General features: G+C 39.6%; 1 protein-coding gene across 2 annotated transcripts in view; it reads right to left on the minus strand.

Annotated features, from left to right (window-relative positions):
• Window positions 1-23,506, minus strand: part of rabep1 (rabaptin, RAB GTPase binding effector protein 1) — a 32,473-nt gene extending 8,967 nt beyond the window's left edge. For both annotated transcript variants that reach the window (XM_017699615.2, XM_017699605.2), the window contains exons 1-13: window positions 23,358-23,506; window positions 17,700-17,798; window positions 17,168-17,371; window positions 15,555-15,715; window positions 13,263-13,382; window positions 12,637-12,772; window positions 10,956-11,134; window positions 7,511-7,621; window positions 5,767-6,231; window positions 3,967-4,071; window positions 3,360-3,476; window positions 2,639-2,737; window positions 127-267 (exon numbers count right to left, since the gene is read on the minus strand). In XM_017699615.2, coding sequence (XP_017555104.1) covers window positions 127-267; window positions 2,639-2,737; window positions 3,360-3,476; window positions 3,967-4,071; window positions 5,767-6,231; window positions 7,511-7,621; window positions 10,956-11,134; window positions 12,637-12,772; window positions 13,263-13,382; window positions 15,555-15,715; window positions 17,168-17,371; window positions 17,700-17,798; window positions 23,358-23,403 — 1,983 coding nt within the window. In that variant the 5' untranslated portion in view covers window positions 23,404-23,506. The remainder of the gene's footprint in view (window positions 1-126; window positions 268-2,638; window positions 2,738-3,359; window positions 3,477-3,966; window positions 4,072-5,766; window positions 6,232-7,510; window positions 7,622-10,955; window positions 11,135-12,636; window positions 12,773-13,262; window positions 13,383-15,554; window positions 15,716-17,167; window positions 17,372-17,699; window positions 17,799-23,357) is intronic.
• Window positions 23,507-23,531: the final 25 nt, after the last annotated feature.

Raw genomic sequence — 23,531 nt, forward strand, 5'->3', positions numbered from 1 at the left:
TTCAGGTATTCAGTACAATAAAAGAAAAACTACTATACTTAAAATGTTCATCTAATGCAAATGTTAAATAAGGCAGAAGCAGCTTAGTGGCAGAACTAGTTTCATCTCCACGGTGTTGTGCAGTACCTGGATGGTAGTGGGCATGTGAAAGTCCTCTTGCTGCTGCAGGGCAATGTGCAATCTGTGTTTGCCCTGTAGACTCTCATTGTCCCTCTGCAGCCTGCTCAGTTCCTCAGCCACCTGCTCCCGGGACTGCAGCAACACAGCCTGAACACATACGCACCACAAAGGTTAAGCTATACAACTGAAAACTTCAAAATATTTCAAATGAAAAATGTCATTTGGCCTTAAAAGGGTATTAGTTTCAGTTGAAATCATTTTAGGCAAGAAATGATGTCTTTACACTGAGGACAAGACCCCGATATGGAAAACTGCATCCTGTGGGTCCCGAGCCAGCTTAACGTAGATTGCCAAAAATATGCTATAAAAAACTACAGCAAAAAGTGTTGCAGTTTCACTTTGTTCCACCCAGATCTGCTCTGGATGCCAGTGTCCTGGTACATTTGCACCTCTTCAAGCAACAGAGCCTGTGGTGCCAGTTAGTGAGCCCTTTTTCATGCTAGAGCATTACTTGGAAGTGTTTCTTGCCTGTGAAAGCAAAGTATTATGATATTTGCGGTATTTAAATGATGGTCTTCAGCAATCCTTTATGGGAATTAAAACACAGCTGACTTCTCTTGTTCGAGAGGGCGGACGTTTTACAGACAGCAACAAAGCAGCAGCAAAATGTAGTTTTAAGCAGTGTTTCAGTACCAAAAAGTAACAGCAAATTTCATTGTCTGATGAAAGGCCTCTTTTGCTCTGTAGGGCTAAACGGTTATGAGCATGTAGACTAACCATTCCCGTGAACGCAGTTTGCAAGTAATGCTTTCTCCACATTAGCCACCTGTGCTCAGGGCGGCAGAACCATTCTGCAGGACGACTTAATGGCCTCTTTTCCACTGTAGAGCCAAACGATTCTCAGGACCGCACTATGCCATTCTATCGTGGCGCAGGCCCGCGAGACCGATTAAGGTTTGTTTTTCCATCTGCTGTGCTGGTGCTCAATGAGAACCAGAAAACACTAAAGCATGCTAACAGCTCTGCTCACCACAGAACCGGTTTGATTCTGACTCACAGAAGCTACACTGACACAAGTTTAGATAGTAATGACTCAAATTTGAGGAAATAAAGTCAAGCATATGAGTGACAGAAAGCTAAAATTTGTAGTCTGCGATTTAGACTAATGTGAGATAGTTCCTCTCCCCTATTTCTAAGCAGAGTTAGCTGCTTCAAACCCAAACAGTGGCACACATTACAGCACAGGTTGGATTTATGACCAACTGGTGCTTTGCTGTTAAAAGTGTAGATAATAAAAAGTTAATGAAGGTGCTCTGAGGTGTGTGTAGCCTGTTTTTTGGTAATCCATGGTCCAGATTTAGTAGCACAGAAGATGGAAAAAGACCACAACCAATCTTCCAAGTCCACACCAGCACACAATCGCATAATACGGCCATCAGAACAATCTGAACAGCTTTAATAATTTCCAAAGCTATCACCACAACTAGACTAACTAGCTTTAACGTAATGGCAATTTAATGCTAGATAGCTACCAAGTTGTTATAGTTGTTTGGTTACTCATCCAGAAGCCTTCATCATTAATAACTTTAATAAAGAGCTCCAACAAGACATATGATTAATTTTAACTACACTAGCTCACTAACTGCTGGACAATGTTTATATTAGCCTGCATTAGATACTAATTTGGTTATTAAAGCAATAATAAAGGCTATTTATTTGTTGCCTAAAATATCAATGCCGTGTCAAAGTGTGAAATTCTGGCATCCATTCAATCTTACTTTTTCACTAGTCATCTGCGCTTATAAAAGCACTCACTGGATTTGGAGTGATTTTATCTGGAACATGTATTGACAGCAGCGGCACGCACAATTCAATGATCTCCAAGCCACAAAAGTAACTCTGCAATTAGCTGTATATTTACTGGATTCTTTACACACCAGCATCTAATAAATAACTTTTATGGGTCTGCACCAGATTATAACCAGATGCAACCCAAGCAGTCCAAGAAAATGAAAATTGCTTTGCATCAAATGTGAATGCCAACAAGCGTCCGCTGTGCTGACTAACAGGTGGTCAGATGATTTGTGTCATGCATGTAATCAAAATGTGACCAAACTGGGTCAAACGTTTACAGGACACAGTTGTTTTTTTTTGTATCTTTTATACCTTTATACATACTTAAATTAGCACTGAAGATCCATTTTTTCACTAAATGCAATGGTTGTATTTAAACTTTGACTTCTATATAGAACCATTTAATGCTTAAATGGTTCATTGCATGGTGAAATTGTTCTTCAGATTATTGGAGAACCATTTCACACAAGCGCAATCTTTTCTAAAGAACCATCTTTTGTACATGTTGTGTATACAGTGTGTACATTTTGCTAAATGAGTTACAACAGAGCACAAAAAAATGTAAAAGTGAATGAGAGGCCTCATAACATGACTACAGCTGCGTTTCTTTTTTTAGTGACTGCAATGTTTAATCTGTGTGTGTGTGTGTATGATCTTGACATACCATCTGCTCCTGAGTGTTCCTCTTGGCCTGGCTGAAAGCTTGCTGGAGAGCACTCAGTGTAGACTCTGACTCCTGGACTTTCTGCATAAGTGCTGTGACCTGCAGAACATGATGAATATAGGCATCATTAGTCTAAACTAAACTAAATCCCTGTTTGAACTGGGTTACTTTTCACCTGGGGAGGGTGCTGTAATATAAGTGATTACTGACAAGATCAGTGACTTAAGTCCCGTATACATTTGCAGTATCGTTTTTAGTTTGAAAGTAATAAGTGTGTAGTGATTTTAATCCAGTATGAACCTGCAGTATATAGAGCTTGTAACAGTCTAACATTAATAACTGAGTGATTGTTCTTCTGTAATTGGAAAAATCTGCTAATAAAAAGGTAGTGCAGTGTGTTACTGTGTGTCCTGTGGTGTAACGTGGGTGTAACGTAAACATCTAGGCTATGACGTTTCAGTCCAGGCAATCTGTGGGAATTTGGAGAAACGGTTTGTTCTATATGAATCAGACAGTCAAGTCCTGCAAATTACATTCATTACAGAAACACCAGCAAAAAATCCAGCAATCCACTAAACATCGATGCTTGACAACATTGTACATTGTGGGTGAATAAGAGCTCATTACTTCTAACAAAGTGGTCAAAGGCGACATTCCCATATCTTTCCTCTTACAGTTAATGTTCAGAATTGGTCAAATGTATCTGCTGAGAAGATTGTACCTTAATAGTGGTTTCCTCATTGCCCTGCTTCACTGAGTCTTCCAACTCCTGTTTCTCGTTCATGGTCCTCTCCAGCTGATCGTTGGCCTGCCGAAGCATGGCTTGCAACTTTTTCACCTAATGGAAACAAAAACTTGGAATGATAACAATATACAACTCCAAATTTTCAACATTGCATGTATAAACAAACAGAATTTTATAACAGAAGTTATAATCAGCAATGACAAAAACATTACTCTCCCATAGCTGATTAAAAACAATCATGAGAAATTCAGCCTGAAGTGCAGATTCTAAAATTTCAGTCAACGCCACATGTGTTTGTAAACAGAAGAGGAGATACATTACTATGATTTGAATTTAAAACAATGATAATTTTAGGTTTAAGATAACATGAGGTTAATGCGACCTCAAGGTGCATCTTAAACAAACAGCTGGGAACAAGATGGGAGTCTTCATTATTTTCTCTGTCTTCCTCTTTGAAACTAAATAATTAAGATGCATTTTTTCCCCACTCTGTGCATCCATATCTATAAATCAATGAAGGGTCTCGAGTTTCTCTTATGAAATATATCTGGCTTCCTCAGTAAATGGTGAGCAATAAACTAACCTGATCTCGTGTCTCTGCCTCCTGTCCCTGGATGACTTGAAGCTGTTTCTCATAGTTGGAGCACATGTCACACCGCCGGCCCAACTTCCTCCCTGCATTCTTCAGCTGCATGCCAAAATCACACACACACACACACACACACACACGAGAAAGCTAATCAACCGAAAACTCACATCTGTTCTATTCAATTACACTTCACAAAAGGCCAAGTATGGGTCTGAAGTTTCAAGAGACAACATGCCCAGTTCAAGTAATTATAGTTTTCATTTATGACAAGTATTGCTTGAATGGTGGACTCAAGTGTTCTACTCTGGTTAGATTCAAGACCCAGCTGTCATGGGTAATGACTACTGTTCTCTAGAAGAGTTCATTACGCCAAAATTAACTGCATCTTCTTCAATACTTATTCCTCGAATGAGCTCTTAGGCTGGTTTCTCACACAGTACCTCTGAGCGGCAGAAGCGACACAGCAACGTGACTTCTACACCTCATGGTCATTCACATATACAGCGTGTGAGCCACAGCAAACAAGTTCTACAAACATCCTTTTACTAAATGGATAGTATTTACTAACAGTCAAGAATTTAAGAAAGTGCATTAACATTTGGCTTACTGTTTTTCAAAGCGTATTTCACCGTATTGTAAAAAAAAAAAAAAAAAACAGCTCCACACCTTTTCTCTAAATTCTGCAATGCTTTGTTACCACATCAGAGTTGCCCTGCTCGCGCAGAATATGTAAAAGCTTGGACTTGCTAACATGAGCACCAAAATGAAAGGCAACATGCAGATTTAGTATGTGTGAAACAGGCCTTTGAGGGAACAGTGGTTGTACCTTATGTATTTGTTGTACTTTTTACAAGGAGATTGAGGAATGTCAGTTTAATGTGTGCACCATAAGCATACAAAGAAGGCGGTAACTTGCCTCACTTGTATTTGGACTTTTAATGATCTTTGCAGAAAAAATAGAAAGCCCCTAGTTTACACTACCATTTGGAGGTTTGGAACTTTGGTTCAAACGTTCAAATCAATACTTTCCATAATATAAACAAACTGCACTACAAACTTAAAATGATAATGTTACTCCTGTTCCATTTCACCGATCAGAACACAAAAAAGGGCTGCAGATGATTCTTAAATGACATCCAGAAGGGATCAAATCTCTAAGCGGATAACCTGAAAACAACTTACTTACTATAATGCTTGAAACACTGAACAAAACATCAAAATATTATCATTTACTATTACAAAGAAAATTAATATATAGGATAATACATAAATATATAGAAAATATAGTGTGAAGACGAAGTGATTTTTAAAATAGCAATGCTGTTTTAGTAAGCAAAATTCATACACAATTGGACGGAGGTCAGCTGATTGACTTGGCCACTGCAGAACATTCCACTTTTTTGAATTCAGAAAGTCTTGGTCTTAAGAAAGTCTTCATAAAGTTTTGTAGTGTGCTTTGGGTTACCTTCCATCTGCACTGCAAAGTTTGGCAATACAGCGCTATACGCTTCAGACTACATCCTGCTGCTTTAGTCAGCAGTCAGGTCAATAAATTCAAGGGAACCTCTGGCAACTATATATAGTCACCCACCACAGCTGTTCTCTTAATTTGAACTCCAATATGCTGTGTTACACAACTAAAATAACTTTGTCCAAGTCCAAATGTTTATGGATCTTACTGTACAACTGCGAATTGTTATCATATTCATCACATACATTCTTTGTAAAACAGATTATTCTATTAAACCAGCAACATTGTACCAACCCAGACTGTGCAGTGAACAAGCCCCTTACCTCTTGTTGAAGCAGATTCCACTCCGTCTCACTGACCAGGCGATAACCGGGCGGAGGCAGGTATGCTGTATCTGGGCAATGAGAGATGCTGGAGAGCAGTGAGGCAGTCTCCTCCTGCTCTGGAGTCATGGCCTTTATAGCCTTCTCCTGGTCCTTGGTGAGCAGGAAATGGCCCGGAGTGGGCTGCAGTGAAGTGATGGAGGAGACGTCGGGGCTTTCAATGCCTCCGCAGTCAGCACCGACCAGCGGCCCAAAGTCCGACTCATCCAAGTTGCTGGCCGATTTGGCTTTGTGGTTGTGACCGCCCAGGCCCTGAGGCTGCAGGACACTGCCAGAGGAGCCCAGGCTGTCTGTAGACTGGACCCGCCGGAGGCCGTCTTTGTAGGGGTCGGATGAGTCTGGGCGGCCTGGAGTGTCTTCGTCCAGCGAGTGTAAAGAGCTATGGATGCTGTGATTGAGGTGAGACTACCAGTGGAAGAGACATAAAGAGGACATATGCTTTTAAAATAATTATATGATCTCGATATCAAAACAGCTGCATTAGTCTCATTTAAAGGAACTGTTTAATGAAAAATCTAATAAACTAAAACCTAATGAGTTAAAGTCAAAACTTCAGACACCAAATGTTTTTGCTGATCAGCTATGCCTGGGGTAAAAGTGAAATAGCAAATTCAGGCAAAAAAAACAAAAAAAACAATAATAAATAAGGCATGCAACTGAGAATTAAGCATGTATTTGCATATAAGCTTCCATAACTTATCAGCTATATTATCCGTGTAGCTCCAGCGCACAACTACATAACGCCAAAAATTGCATGAACCTGATAAACTTAATTTGCAGGAATTTTCTGTAAATTATTAATTTAACCTGAGAAGGGGCCACAAACTAACATGGGGTAAGACGTAACATGGATATTTTATGTAGTTAAAAAGGTTCACGGAGCACGTACTTTTCATGATGTTCTCATATTCACATAGTAAAGCGATCTGTTTTTTTGTTTAAGTAACAGGACAAATATTTTTCAAGATTTCACTTTAAGTATTTTTAAGTTACTAAGTTGGTTGTGTAGGTCACGATTCACTTTTATATTATTTTAATCTCGCTCTTGGTGGCTGTAAAATAGCTCAATTTTTAACATGTAAACAACTCACAGTTGAAGCTAGCTAGACTGAAACACAGTCTCCGCATGTTGGTTTTAGCCTCCAAAAGTAAACAATAAAAGTGTCATTATCCACCCATATAAACTGAAAACAGTTTTTTTGAAAGTTGTTAAGCACAGATTCATAAATAAAAAATGCACTTTACGTGTCATGAATAAAACATTGTTTTTATCATTCTAATATTTCCTGTTCTACACTGTGATCAAAAATAAATGACACATTTGACACTTTCTCTTCTTACTGATGATGTTTGTTATTTATAAATATTTAGGTTGGAAAGTTTGTCTGCTTCAAAGAGTTTTTGGTTACTGTTTAAGTTGCCCTTCATCTGTTACAATTAACCCTCTCTATGGTGTGTGAATTAATGTTTGCATTCACTCTGCTTTTGAAATGAATTGTTCATAAACAGGTGTTGAAAACAGAAGTTTACATTTTATTTGTTGCAGAGATATGTAGGTTTCTTGCATATAAAAATCTTCCTCAGATACATTTAAAATTAATTTAACAAAAAACAAAATGTGCCAGGTTGTGTCCTACTTTCTCCTACTTGGTGGTGTTTGAGTGATATGTTACTTTTTTGGTACCTCCTCTATGGAAAGTCCAAGAAGGGAGTCCTCTGCTGCCTCTGCATGTTCTGTGCTATCGTCCTCACCAGCTTCTTTAGCCTGATTTATCCGTTGCTTCTCATCCTCCTCCTATAATGACATTATATAAAGGACATGGACACGGATACACACATTTATATAACATAGTAGTCCAAAATGATGCAGCCACACAAGAACCAGAAAGTTTGACCATATTAGCCCAGTTTTACCAACCCTACACTGGCCACTAGTTAAATTTCACATTGATTATAAAATTCTATTACTGACATATGAAGCTCTAAATGGACTCGCCCCTCAGTACCTGAGTGAACTTCTCTCCTACTATGAACCATCACGCCTAGTTAGATCACAAAGTGCTGGTTTACTACTAGTACCTAGAATTAATAAAGTTACATTATATGGGAGAGCTTTCTCATACAAAACCCCTCAGCTTTAGAATAATCTTCCTGCTAATGTTCGGGACTCCGACAGCCTCAGATTTTAAGTCTGGGCTAAAAACGTACTTGTACAGTCAAGCCTTTGGTAATTAGTTTTCCTTGTCAGATCTAGACCTGCAGGAGTCTCTGCGGCTCTGTTAATATTGTACTCTGTGATTATTCACTCATTACAGAACTGTGTTTTTTTTCCTTTCTTTGCCGAGTTGAATAGCTGCCCATCCTGTGCGTCTGATGCTGCCGTCTCTTCTGCCTTCATCGGGTGCCCACTGCTTGCCAGCTTTCTGGACTGGCTTGACCACCACTGAGCTCCTTGCTGTGCAATCCTCACCCTCAGATGCTGCTGCTACCACTGCATAATTATTAACTAATGAAATTAAACACTGGCCCACCTGTTTTTCCCGCTTTGTACTACAATACTATAATGCTTTATACTAAGAATGTTTTCTATCTGGTGTCAACTAGAGGAGGATGGGTTCCCCTTCTGAGTCTTGGTTCCTCTCAAGGTTTCTTCCTCTTAGCGAGTTTTTCCTCGTCACCGTCGTCACTGGCTTGCTCATGGGGCTTCGACCCACATGTTCTTTTATTTTTTTTTTCTGTAATGCTGATTGTTCTGTAAAGCTGCTTTGTGACAACACCTTTTGTAAAAAGTGCTATATAAATGAACTTTGCTTGCTTGGTTACATACTTACATAAATATACATGCAAATGATTTACAGAAATGAGGAAATACGGTTTGCCTGTTTTTTTTTTTTCGTCATGACTCCATGTTTGTTATTCCTACGGGTGTTAGCTTTTAAGGTTCACTCTGAAGTTTTGGATTATTTATATTTTCAGTTGCCATCCATACCCAGCTCAGTGACTGTTCCATCTTTTGCATGAACACATGGCAGGCATGTTCTTCGGTGTGCATTTCAATCTAGGTACTTCCTGCATTTTTTTGAGGGTGCGTCTTAATTTTTGCCCACTCTTGCTCAATTGTTAAGTTAAGGAGGTTAGCACTCATATGACAAAAGTATGCCACTATCAATAATTAAAGCTACAAGTGGTTTCAATTCCAATTTTGTGTGTTCCTCAGTTAGGCGAATTCCACTCAAAATTACCAACTAAATTGGGTTGAAAGGGAAAGTAATTGCTTAAGAGAACACCAAGCTAATCAGCACAATCCCAGCAATGCCAACTGGTCTACCACTAGCTTTTATATGTAGTCAACCATATCACCTTTGAGTAAAATATCCCTTATACTTTTATTTTGTATTTATTTCTATGATATGTACTTTCAGGTACCAAAAACAGTCAAAATTCACTTTTACATGAACTTTTCCAACCTCTTTAGCCTGAACATGCTGCTTTGATACTGTATATACAGAGCTCTAAAAGCATTTTCTGATTATGTCTCAACAAGCAGCACACAATGCCACAAAAGAAACTCAAAGAGTTAAGAACAATATTAAAATATCAGTCTGTAAAGAATTGAAAAGCCATTTCTAAGGCTCTAGGACTGCCACAAACCGGTGAGAATCATTATCTCCAAATGAACAGTAGTGAACCTTTCCCGAAGCAGCCAGCCAAAATTCCTCCAAGAGCACCACAATGAGTCATTCTGTAAGTCACAAAAGAACCCAGATGAACACCTAAGGAGCTAAAACCTCACTCACCTCAGATAACATCACTGTTCATGACTCCACCCTTAGAAAGAGACAAGGTAAAAATAGTCTCCATGGGAGAGTTGCAAAGAGAAAACCACTGCTGATCAAAAGGAACATGCCAAAAAACACCCTATTGACCCCCAATGCATTCTGGAATAACATTCCATGGACTGATGAGCTGAACCTTTTGGAGGACAGGTGACCCTGTAATATCTGACAAAAAGCTAAAATAGTATTCAATCAAAACTTCATACCAACAGTCAATATAGTGGTGGTAGTGCAGTGCAGTGGGGATGCTTTGCAACGTCAGGGCCTTGAGTTGCCATGACTGATGACGGCAGAATTAATGGTTCTAACAGAAAGCCCTGCAGGAAAACGTCCAGCCATCAGTCTGTAATCTGAAGTTCAAGTGGGTAATGCAGCAAGACAACCCAAAGCACAAGTCCACCTTGCCTGAATAGCTCAGCAGAAATAACACTTAGGTTTAGGAATGACCAGACCTGGACCCCAAATGAGATGCTGTGGCAGGACATTAAATGGGCAATTTGTGGTGTTGCTGCTAAAGTTGGCAAACCTAGTTACTGAAGTATTTTTTTCACAAGGGTGATAGATTTTTTTTTTCTTTAATATATGAAATAATCATAAAAAAAGGGTTTTCTGTTTTCTCATGTTCTCCTTGTCTGATATCACATTCTATGTAAAGGTCATTTACTGTGACAAATGCAAAAAACAAGGGAATCAGGAGGGTGTAAACACTTTCATGTCACTATGTAAAAGCTGGTTATGTAAATCACCTCTGTTCTGATTGGCTGCAATGAACTGCACCTCATTCTAAAAGCAGTCTGGACAGAAAAACAACTTGGTGCTTGCTATAAATAAAATATGGATGAATCGGTGGAGCTAAACTGCTATAGGCTGAATTAGAGGTAATATGTAAATGTGTTGGTTTCTGTGACATGGCAATTAACTCAAAACTAGGGAGTGAATGGTATGTTTTATAACTAAATGGTCACATACTAAAATCAAATGTATTTATTTAAAAAAAAGCAAAGAAAATGTAGTTTACCATGATCTGGAAAAGCCCCGTTTCCTCCTTAATGAGTGCAATTCAACTACTGGCATTGCATTTACTTAATCAACTCAGGAAATGCATCCTTCTCTTACCCATCATTATTTTTTCAAATCGGTATGCGTGGTGCCTTGGAACTGACCCCATGACCCCAGCCTGGTGCGTCATGCTCTACTAGTTAAGCTACAGGAGCTGCAGTTCAAAAGCAAAAGTTTTAAGCCAGTAAAACCCTCATCATGTCTTTTCTTTTAGAGCTAATCTGGAATCAGTACCTGGTCCCTTTTCTTCATCTCCTCAACCTGCCGCAGCTGTTCTGAGGACAGCACGCTCTCAATACGCTGCATGTCCCGCATGAGCAGCCGCTGTGACTCCAGAAACTGGTCATTGGCGCGCTGCCAGGTGTGCTTCAGCTGGTTGTGCTGCTGCCTCTCCAGCTCCAGCATGTGACAGACTGTACAGAGACACATCAACTGGGTCAAACTCTAACCCCAGGGATGATGTACATTTGCAGATGATAAAGATGCAACGTGGCATTCCCTATTCAGCTGTTTATTTTTAAATCATTACATGCATGCACAGACATTTTATATGCTAGATCTCAAGTTAATTAGAAACTTGTGGTCTGAGATTAGGAGATTAGGTCAATTTTACTGTGAAGTCTCACATGCTGTATTGTCTGCATTTATTGGGGCAACTGTAACATTGTACACAAAGATAGCGGTTAGTAATATGATCTCAATGTAATATTACTGCATGGGGAAATTCTGTGATATCACAATATTCCAAAATAAAAAAAAATATTATTATAAATAGTATTTATTATATTTATATCACAACTGGCAATATTTCATTTGTTAATAATAATAAATTATTATTAATATTTCATTTCAATTTGTAAATTTAAAATAATAAGTCAATATTTAGATAATGTTTGGAACAATTTTATAGTTAATAATACCAATTATCATCATTGCTTTTATTAAATTAATAATACAAATAATAATAAAAATGAAATAATAAGAAACAACAACAACAACAACAACAACAAAAATTCAAGTTCACACTGATCATGTAAGAGTTGCTCAGGTTTTGTTTACTTTGTCTCAATAGGTGCAGCTTTTAGGGTAATATACCTAATGGCGATAATTCTGACCAATACTGCAATTTCAAGTGCAATTATTTTCTATTAATTTGACTATAATGCTATAATACCAATACATCCAGCAAATTAAGAGCTTCTGAGCTTAAGGACGATGCAGTGCCCTGATCTGGAAGGCTAGTATATATTTTAAGGTTAAATTTCCACATTTGAAACTTGTTAAGACAACCTTACAGGATATAAACATAATTGCAGTTCTTGAGATTTTGATGTAAAAATAAATGATCGGTCAGCTCTATTAACAATAGATCATTCAGCTGGGCACTCTAGTGGTCCATAGGCCCAGACTCAGAGGAAGGCAGTAGTTCGCAGTTGGCCAGTAACACCACAACAAGTCATAACTTTTGTTAAAAACAAAGTTAAAAACAAGTGGACAAGTGATTCCCTTAATAATAACAACATGAAAAAATGATCTTTTTCAAATCAGACACAACATAAGGAGAGCGCTAATTAAACATCCTCAGTTTGAGACAACACAGTCGCTCTATTAGACTTGTATTCACTTTTACACCAGCATAGCATCCACCACTAATGTTCTAAGGGACTGCAGATGCTCAAATTACACTTTGAAACTGACTCAACCTTATAAAACCTGTTCAGCTGCCAGATGATCTGAAATATATCAAACTGACATTAGTTGACACAGAAGGGCCATAAAAAAAAACAAACAAACCAAAACTGGCCTATTTTCTCTTTCTAAAGGGGAGGGGGGGTTGGGTCCACTTGACCTACAAACTAAATAAACACAGATTCACTTCAAGGAAAAGGCCATTGCAACAACACTAACTCTGCACCTTCATGGAGCTCTTTCCGAAGCTTCTCCGCATCCTCTTGGAGGACAGATTTCTGGGTATTGAGGACAGCCACGTACATCTCCAAGTCAGTCCGGCATGACTTCTCCGCCTCCAGAACGTGGTTAAGCTCCTTCACCTGTGACGTAAAACAGATGAATAATAACATTGGACTACATAGTCAAAATCACCAAAATTATTAGAATACTGACAGTTCCAGTTATAAAATCCGTTTGGCTAAGCCAAGTTTGTACCTGTTGTGAAATACTCAACATAAACATGTGTGCTCAAAATCAAATTTGCTCTGCATAGCATCACGTGTAACATCTTTTATCTGTAGGAACATTTGTAATGCACAGGGTTGAGCAGTCTGTTGCTTTACTACATCTCACACAAAGGTATTCCTACAAGTCCATTCTGTGGAACTGAACAAATGGTATGTTTTGGCAAATGATACATTTAAACTTAATACTTCTGAACATGATTTCTGAGGAAACTAAGTAATGCTCAAAAACATACATGAGCTGCAAGATGTTTCAAAACCAAATGAGCTGGTGAATACATCTAATAATAAAGCCATGAAAAGAATGTCTGACTCTCAGTTCCTCTATGCGACCAGTCATGCCGACCTTGGCGGCCTCCAGTTCCTTCACCCGGTCTTCAGAGCTTGTCAGCTTGGCCTTCAGCGCTGCAATTTCATGCTCCATTGGCATCACCACAGAACGAAGTTTCTCTGCGTCTTCCTGAGCCTGAGGGAAAACACATTCAAAACATGGTTTCCACTAAATCATTCTTTGTTATCTGTAGACAGGCTCATTCTGAGAAAACCTGGCTACTGTTAAACTGGTTTCCTAAAAAGTGCTTTCAGTACAAACGCATTACATTGGTCAAGCTCAATGCTGCAATAAATACTGAAACAAGCATTGGAAAAGGGAGGTTTTAATCAAGAGATTTTCAAAACAGCACCACAGTTACATTAACAAAGCATGACTAGCAATACACAGTAGGTTTGTACTGATTAATGACCATATCATGAATACCTTAACAATAATAGGCTACAAAGACAAAAGGCCACTACAAGCAGCTGGAGCAGTGACTAAATGGCCTACCATCTGCTGGAATTTTCTGACTGGTCCTTTAATCTTTGTCTAAGTGTGGTTTAGTGGACAGGGATTAGGAGTAGTTATTTGCATTACATCGGTTTTCCCAATGCTTACAACCCAGGCCTCATTTTACACTGACTTATATTTATTTAATTTCCAGTAAAAACAGCCATTTAGTATAATTAATTAATTTTCAAGCAGTATTTCCATTCTTGCTTGAGAAAAAAAAAAAAATCTTGATATATTTTTTTTCCATCCTTCCACTGTGAGAAGACAACACAATGCTATGGGCCTAAAAGCCTGTGTAGCTGTCAAGAAGCTGTTACTGAAAAGGAATCAGACAAAAAAAAAAAAAAAAAAAAAAAAAAGGAAGAAAAACTGCAAATCAAAGAAAGAAGCTGTTGTTCCAAAACAATGAACTGGCAACTTTGGAGTCCAAACAGCAACATCCCTGCAAGTGTTTCTGATTGTTGATTGTGAGAAGCAGAAAATACAACCAACTTTTAAGACTGAATTATGGAGCTGCGGAACCACAGAAAACCACAACCGCAAACCATGAACTGTGAATAAAAAAAAAATTATGACTTCATTAAAATAATAAAAAAAAAAATTTAAAATGAACAAATCTTTACCATGAAGCTGAATGCGGTGGAGACCCGCCGATTGCTGGCTTTAACAGTCCTGTAATAAAATGTCTTTCTGCAGTTGCAATGTTTTTAAGGTTTTGTTCTGTTGTATAGTTCAGTTTTTATAGTTCAGTGCTTCAAGCTAGGGTTGCTCACCCACTGGACCACAACTGGCCAGCTAGGCACTCTCTTGTGGTCTTTAGGCCCACTTGTACTCAGGTCCACTCTTAAGTGGTCCTCCAAAAAACATCTTGTCTCAGGCCCACTTCCAGATAAAACTTGGCTCAGAGCATGCTTTCCTTTTCTTATAGCAGCACACATGTCTGCATGATCTGCCTGTACTGGCATCTGCAGATGAGTAATAAAATAAACAAAGTGTGAAAACATGGGTTTGACTTTCGCATGAGGACACATTTTCTGAAGAGGTTCAGATCGATAAAGCAGTCATAAAAAATCAGATATCAAGGGGTTGGGGGTGACCATGCTAACACTAGGGACTGCAGGTTCTAAAGTGAACAACTATTTTCATAGTCCAAATATCCCAAAATGTGAAAACTACCTACTTCACAGTCAAACAATTTTATTTTAAAACATTTTTGCCACAATTTCATTACAAGGTTTCTGTGATTGAAATGGTCCATTTGATCTGTTTAATAAAAAACACTCAGCACTTAATAAAAGTAAAACAAGATTTTATTCAAAAAGTTTATTTCTTGTGAGCCACTGTGCTTTCAAGTCATAAATCGGTGGACACTGAGGCGGAAATCATGAAGACCTGGATGTGGCCTGAGCAGGTTGAGGGAAGTTCTGGAAACATATTTACTAAAAAGATTTGGCTAACTACTGCCTTCTAGTCTTTGTTAGCAATGTTGGCCTTGTTGCTCCAACACTAAACTAAAAAGGCAAATTTTGGACACCAATCATATCTTTGCTTATTCAGATCATCCAAAACTAAGCAACCTGTAGTTCAACTATGCAGCCTTAACTATACAGGATTGAAGTGTCCTCCTAGCTTAATTTAAACTGTCTCTAGGAAACAACTCCTAAGACAGTTCCTGAAGCCTCTATAAACAAAGAAGAGTAATCAGGTGTGTTAAATGAGGTAGAATCCTAAACTCGGCAGGGCTATGGCCCTCCAGGACTGGAATTTAACTCCCCTGCTAGTCAATGATAAGATGAAGGATGGACAGACCTTCTTCATTTCATTCTCCAGGTTCTCTTCCACCTGGCCCTCCAAGAGGCGGCGGCGGAGTTCAGCAATCTCTCTCTCGGCACTCTCACGATACTGTGCCCACTGAGCGCGTTCCTGATCCAGCCGCTGGTGGAACCGCACCTCATACTCCCGCACTGTGTCTACACACACACACCCACACACACACACACACCACAGTGCTCAAAAGCACAAGAATAAACTAATAAACAATGTAATGTGATTTCAATACAGAGCTAAAAGCTGCAATCAGAAACTTCTGTCAGTGTTGGGTCGATTTTTGTTTGCAGCTTTGGAGTAACTGTGGTGAGGTTGCATCAATTTATGACCAAAACTATATATTCCACACAAAAATGTGTTGTAGCAACTAGATTGAACAAGCTTAACATAACGTTGAGAAGAGAAATTTTAATTCTCAAAACTCAATTTTTGCCAAAATATTTTGTTAAAGAAAAGTGCTAATAATTTGAAATTATATTTATTTAGTTACTGTGTGTGAAAGGTCACATTTCTGCTGTAACATCACTATATGTTACTATAGAAGTACAACAAGGGAAAAAAACTTATTAAATGACTTTGCAGCCATGGCACAGGAGCTAATCACGTAGGCTATGACATTAGCTTAGCTGTTTAGCAACAAAGGTGAAGCAGGTAAAGATTTTGCTTAGCGAGGCATGGGCATGCTTATCCCTAAAACACTTGATTACACACGAAAAAAAAAAAAACTAGAAAAAAATCAAAACCACAGCAATCTATCAACAGTGTCACGATCATGAAATTTTACCTGCTTATTAAATGCCATATAGTAACTGTGACTGACAAAGTAAAAGCCTAAACTGGTCAAACTGGTTAATTAGCTTCTTGTTCTTCCTAGTTGTCGGTATGTAGCGTGCTTTCCAATGAGTGATGCAGACATATCAAACTTCTTCAGAACATCTGTCAACAAATGAACGAGGGTCTGTCAAAAATCGCAGGTCTCAGTGGAATTTCAAGCGGCCCCCGGTTCAGGTTGAGGCTGGTGGGAAAACAAATGATCCATACCAAATAAGGTAAATCAGCGCACACTTCCTCTTCCCCTAGCCACACATCAGCACCCTACAGTCCACATGATCTGCCAGTTTTAACGTCTGACCCTTGACAGCGGCTTCTTCAGCTCTTTCAGCATGAGCTGGTGATAATCATGGCAGAAAAGCAGAAATAGCAGACAATAGCAAAGCAACTGCCTTTCCCAAATGGATCACAGATCCTATTTTTTTTTTTTAAATATGAACATATAATTCCATGTTTGACTAATTTCTGAGTACTGTGTTTGCCTCCATGAAATGCTGGCTACTTATGTAGGTCCTGCCTCTTAAAACTGTAAAACATTGGCCATTCTCTCCACGCCACGCCCCAACAACACATTTGTGTGTGAAAGACGAACAGGTCACCAATCGATGCCATGCATGATGGTATTTCAGACAATTGCATAAACTACTGCTTTGAAAACAAACCGGAACCCCCTCTGATGAGAGATCACAGAACAGACAGATCAGGCCAAAGTAAAACAATAAGAAATCCCCCAGAAGCATCACCTGGTTTCGATGCAGGCTTACCCTTCATGATGGCCTGTAAGGAAGCCACCTCCTCCTGCCACTGCTGCTTGACCTGGTCAATGGCCTCCTGCTTGGTGCTCTCAGAGACGGTGGCCACAGCTTTGATGTTCTCCATCTCTGCTTTGGCCTCAGCCAACTGGGCCTGCATCCGGCTCAGCTCTGCCTGAGCGCTCTCCAGAGATGCAGCCTGCCGCTTCAGCTCCTCTGAGAGTGAAGGAGATCCAAAAGCAAGCATTAAGAAGGGGCAGTGTTGAAAGTGAGCGAGTGAGGTTTTCAGGTCTGTTTTTACATTTTATAAGTTCTACCTCTAACCAAGTTTAACTGAAATGCACCATAAAGAAGTCTATCAAGGAATTTTTGAAGCCTATGCAATTACTCGTTGTTTCAGTTTGTTTGACAGTTTGTTTGCTGTTTATGTTTTAAGACAAACTGATGCTGCAAAACTAAATGTATTGAACATGGTGTGAATTTGTACAAAAGTAGCCAGCAATGACATTCACAACACTGACAAAATTCAGAGATACACAGTCACCTTCTTTAGAAAGGTAGAGCTCCTTGAACTTGGCCCGCTTCTGATTGAACTCCATCTCCAGCTGCTGTTTGAGCTTCAGGAACTCGGCCCTCTCCGAATCTGAAGAAGTAATTTTTCTTTGAGCAATATTTTCCCTTACAATACATGTACCTCTTTTTTTCATGAATGTTTTGAAAATGTTTTTCACAAAAACTCTCAAAACTACTGTAAAACAACACCTCAGGGAGGCATTACATACTTCAGACTTCTGTTGACCATCATTAAGAAAACATCTGACATGCTTAGTTTCTCTAGAATTGTGCATCTCAAAACATGTTTATTATATTTGGTTACATCTTAACAGCTTTATGTAGAAATTCAATTGAAAGAAACAAAGAAACCCAACAAAGCTTGTGCAGTATCCAAAATATTACCCTGGTAAATGGTTTTGGGGTTTTTTGGGTTATAAAAAAAAAAAAAAACTTATTCCATGTTTCTGGAGCTACAAAACAGTAAGCTGGAAGGAAACAAAAGCAAAAATGTTTCATTTTACCAGTCATCTGTACTTTTGAAAACCTTGCATGGGCCCCATCAGGGTGGCTGCAGTATACTAAGAAAGGGGGCTTCATCTGACAGCAAATCACTGTTAGCTGACCACTGGGTGGGGGGAAAAAGGCTTAAACCAGGAATGAAGTATTAGCTACCATTCATTAAAAGTTCGCTTAAATAACAAATAATTGAGTTGCTATCCCCATTTATTTCTGCATCACTTTTTAGTTTAATTCAGTTCTCTTGCTGATATTGAAACAATTTGTGATAACAGATTTAAACATTATCGACTATATTGTGCATTCCTATTCTCTCTCATTTCCTACAGCTCTGACAAGGAGTGACTACAGCTCCCTCAGCTCACCCTAACTTTGTCAGCTCGCAGCAGTGGCATGCATAATATTTCAAGCACAGACACAAATCCACATGAAATGCAACAGCCTTAGCTTTCCTAACGCTGCACATCATGAGAAGTTTGGGGCTCAGGTGCCAACTCGGCCTCTTGGCGCTCCTCAGCACCAAGAGTGTCGGGCATCAGACTCTCGGCACTTGGGACTCAGGCCATGCCACACAACATTAAGTAAGCTATAGCTGTGGTGTTTAGCTCACCTAACACTGCCTTTCCTCTCTGCAGCTGCCCCTGCTACACTGCTTGCAAGGTAACACAAGCTGTTACTTTTTCCTTCTACTTCCTTTTTCTTCTATTGAAGAAATGCTGGTTGGAATGCCAACTGGGGACCAGCTATGCTCCTCAACAAAGTTTGTCACGCAGTCAGTGAGCAGAAATGGTTCTTCAATCATAATAAGAACGTATGTCAGTTTTTATAGAGAGATGTGTCACAGAAACTATTTTGAAATATATCATAATGCTACAAAGCACATGATTAGCCTTTGCAGGCCCACCAACCAATCATAATTCCCCATTAAGCTTCTACTGTGGCAAGAGGCAAAAAAAATTAATAAATAAATGCAACTAAACTGTAAGCACATAGCTACACTGGCTGCCTTACGCACCTGGCATAAATGGCTACATCAAGTAACATAGCAAGGTTAGAACACATCACTTTATACCAGCAACATTTCAGGAATGTGCTGAATAAACCAGTAGATATGTCCGCAATTGGTAGACATTTAGTGGTTTGCTGTAAGTGTGGCTCTCCTTTTCTGAATGTGTTGCAATTTCTTTGCCTTATATTTTTCTTTTTTTTTCCTGCAGCGTGGATACATGGTGTGGACAAGGGGGCGTGGCCAAGCGTTGAATGCGGAAGGGAGGAGCCGGTCTGACTGAACCAGCGGGCTAAGTAACTGATGATGTTCACCTGTGCCTTGTTTCTGCCAGCCTACTTATAGCCATCTCTTCGTTCAGTAGGTGGCAGAGACCCGAGAGAGAAGACCATTGAAGGTGTGAGAGCAGAGCTGATTTGAACTAAACTAGAAAAAGAGAAAAGAAAGGACTGAGAAGTCCCAGCTAGCCTTCTAGTCTTTTTTTTTTTTGCCTAAATGATTCTTTTTCTCCTTGTTTCTGCTCTGGATGCCCCAATAAAACATTTGATAAAACTGTCAGTTTATTAATTTTTGACTTCTTCCTTTACATTAGCTTACAGCTCAAAGCAGCCAATAGCAACCCTCTACATTCTCACAAGGCCATATAAACACGAGATAAAAGCCAGTATGTTTAAAATTCAATAAATTTTGATGAAAGGAATTCAGCCTTAAATAAACACAATCATAATTCCATTGCTAACCCTCCCTTGCTCACTGCTGCAAACTGGTATCAAACAACCCACCATCTAGCACTGGTTCCTGGCCTGGTGGCTGGGAACTTCTGGTCTACCACAAGCTTTAAGCGTTACAAGGCAGTATTTAACATCTATAATGATTATAAATGGTTTTCATGCAGTCCTATTCTTTTTCAATTAGACATGAATCTAATTAAGGAAGAAGGACACATGGACTCCACTGTCTACATAACTAAACTAAAGCAGGCCAATAGGTACTCTGCTTATAAAGCCAATGATTAACCAAAGGCACACAGAAACCACTGTTAACCATGAGATACCTGCATCTAAACCACCAAGCCTTAGTTTAATTGGCTCAAAACAGGACAAATGCCAAATGAGACTGTAAACTTTCTGCAAAATGCAAACTATTAACTAATAAGTAGTAATAATTAGCCATTACAGAAATCAGGGTCATTCTGTAAGGCTTGCCTACACAATTCAGCAACAGAGACAATCTAAAACAGGTTTAAAAACACTGCGCCCAAACACACCTGGTACAGCCGTGTGTCCCTGTATAGGTTTCCAACAAAAATGCGGCAGAACATGGCCCATAGATAATGCAATGCATCAGTTGACAAGCATAACTGTGGGCTATTGGTCTGGTCAGGTGTATGTTGTACATCAGCTTAACACTGAAAGGAAAGACACCATGCACACGCTCCTTCATAGTTACACATTTGCATTTAGCCTACATTTAAATTTAGTCCGTTGACAGGTACTATTATCAAGCTTGACTTGCAAAACTGTGCAAACAACAGATGGCAAAAGTGATAAATTATGTTGGGAATCTAAAAGGATCTACAACATTAAAGGCAAGAGTGCTTGACTAGCTTAGGCAGATCAAGTGTAAACTGAATTCAGGCAAAGAAATGTATTTATTTATTTATTTATTTATTTTTAAGTGCAGCAGTTTAATGAACGCAACGTCCCAGCTTCATCTACATTCCACCAATATTTGTGAGAGAGAAATGGAACGAAGAAGAGCTCCTTTATCACAAACAGACTGGAGCAAGAGTGAAACCGACTCCAAAGATTAGCAGGTGCTTGAACATTCAGTAAGTGCATCTGCACTGACAAAACTGCATTTACAAATGCACACAGCACCACTGCGGATCAGGCTTAGTCAAGAAAGACAAATTATGCTTTTATCTGTCATTACAAAATGGTATACAACATTAATTTCTGTTATCATTGAAGAGATTAAGCTAGTTTCATAGTATTACCTTATGAATGTGGTTCCATTAATACTGTTCCTACAAAAGGCTCCAATAATCAAAAGGCAAGCTGTACTTCAGTCATTCTGTCGTATGTAGAGTACTTTGGCATCTCATTATAGTGATGTGATCAAATGCTAAACCAGACAGAGGTTGGGTTTCAGATTTTGTGGCAACCTATAGGTTTTGCTTGTAAGACGGAGTATCACGTTAGCGATCACATGATTGCAAGTTAAAGACAAGTCCAGGGCCGTTAGGGCAATTTAGAAAATGAGCCACATGAGCACAGGGAGGCAACCGTAACACTTGTGTCATTCTTATCAATGTCACAACAATGCAATCAGCAGCACACTTTATGGGCTGAACAACAGTGCAATGTACAAGACAATGACTGTTCTGCACGTCTTCATTATTTGCCGTGCAATAGCAGTGGCATACACTGCCAGATGAGGGTTGACTAGCCCAAAACCTTCCTCAGTTGCTTTTTTTTAGTAAAAAGAATATTGAGTAGACATATGAGGTGAGAAATTCCTTAAAAAGGGCATTTTGGCCTAAAATGCGTATTTACAATGTCTTTGTCCTGTTAAATAGCATCCTGTAGCGCAGCACTGCATCCCTCAGCCTCATTTGTTTGACAGAATAAACGATTTTGTGTCTTTTATGTATTTTTCTACCTTAATGTTTGCTTACAAGAATACCCAGCATGAATCATATGACCAATCTGCCCTCAAGAAAGTGCTTGTAGTCTTCAAGGTACGTCATTGGAAGGATAACATTCTTAGTTTTTATACTGAAAAATCTCGCTGTAGAATCTACTGTGAGAAGGCACATTTACAACAGATGTAGCTATGGTTACATTTTTCACTGCGGCCATAGTGTCCCTTAAATTTACTGAGTTCCAGTAGAACTGCATGCATTCAGTATCTATCAGCACAGGAACTTCTGGGAAGTCTGTTAGGCTCTACTATTAACAACAGTGCATCCAGAACTCATGAAATATGACGGAGTCCTGCACTCAGCAGAACAAGGATGAAGGAGCTTGAAGAGATCATCAAATGTAACTATGTGTCTCTACACTCCGAGATCAGAACTGTCCAGACTATGGTCTTCTCTGCAGTTCTTTATGGAGGTGAAAGTTGGACAGTAAACAAGCAAGACTGGAAAAATATAGATGTCTTAGAACTTTGACTTTTGAGACCAACTTGGATGACACAGAAAACAAACAAATAGTTCCTCAACCAAATCAAGCCTCACCTCTTACTCAATGCCAAGATAACCAAGCTGAAGCTGTCTTTTTTTCTGGCATATTCCAAAAAGAATCAATTCACTGGAAAAGGCCATTATGCTTGGAAGAGCTGAAGGTAAAAGAGCAAGTGAACAGCCAGCAGCAAGATGGATGGATACGGTTAGAGGAATCATGAACCAGCAATTCAGAAGCCAAACAGAGCATACTTTTTCCTTAGTGTGCTCTTTTCCTCACAAATTTATTCATCTGAAAATGCACAGAAAAAGGACAAGCCCATCAAAATTGTACTTTAGGACACTGAACTTCTAAATGCTGAGTGCAAAGGTGCTTCGACCTGTCAGGCTTCATCAAGCTAAAACCTCCTCACAACGACCAACAGATCATCTGCAGAGTGCGAGCAGACTTTTTCTGCATAAATACATCAACAAAACGGTTGTACAGCCCTTCAGCCCCAAAAATCAATACTGTCGAGGTTCACCAGAAGCCCTACCTGCTTTCCTTGCACTTGCAAAGACACTAGGTATATTAGCACGTTGGCTAACTAACTCACTGCTTCAACAGACCTGCCCAGATCAGTCGTTACTAAGTGATGCTACAGCTAATGTGTACAAGCATCATGTCAAACCACGCTGCTCATTACAGACCAAGCTCTCCGTGTAGAACAGCATGACTAAGGCCTGCACGCCCGTAATGCAGCAGGAAACAACTTAAATGTGCCATAAGAGTAGCGTAAAAGTGTCATTATGGAGCGGAGTGGACCTCCACTCCTGACCGGCTGCAGCCTGCCGCCGAGCCCGAGGATGCGCAGGCCCAGCGGGCCTACAGCGGGGAAAAACAGGAGCACAAAAACTCTAAAATAACACTCCCCCCGACCCCAGGAGCTACTTACCATTAAGCTGAGGCGGCCGGCCGGATCCCGAGGCCTCTTCGGCCATGGTTTCCCCGGAGGCAGAGGTTTAATTCGCCGGCTGTGTGGCAAAAAAGCTGTGAGGAGGGTCCAAACAAAACAGGGCTACGGCCGACTGGGCGACGTCATGGTGGAGACAGCGTGGAGCGCGCATGC

The sequence above is a fragment of the Pygocentrus nattereri genome, chromosome 23, assembly GCF_015220715.1.
Source record: "Pygocentrus nattereri isolate fPygNat1 chromosome 23, fPygNat1.pri, whole genome shotgun sequence".
Taxonomy (NCBI): Eukaryota; Metazoa; Chordata; class Actinopteri; order Characiformes; family Serrasalmidae; genus Pygocentrus; species Pygocentrus nattereri.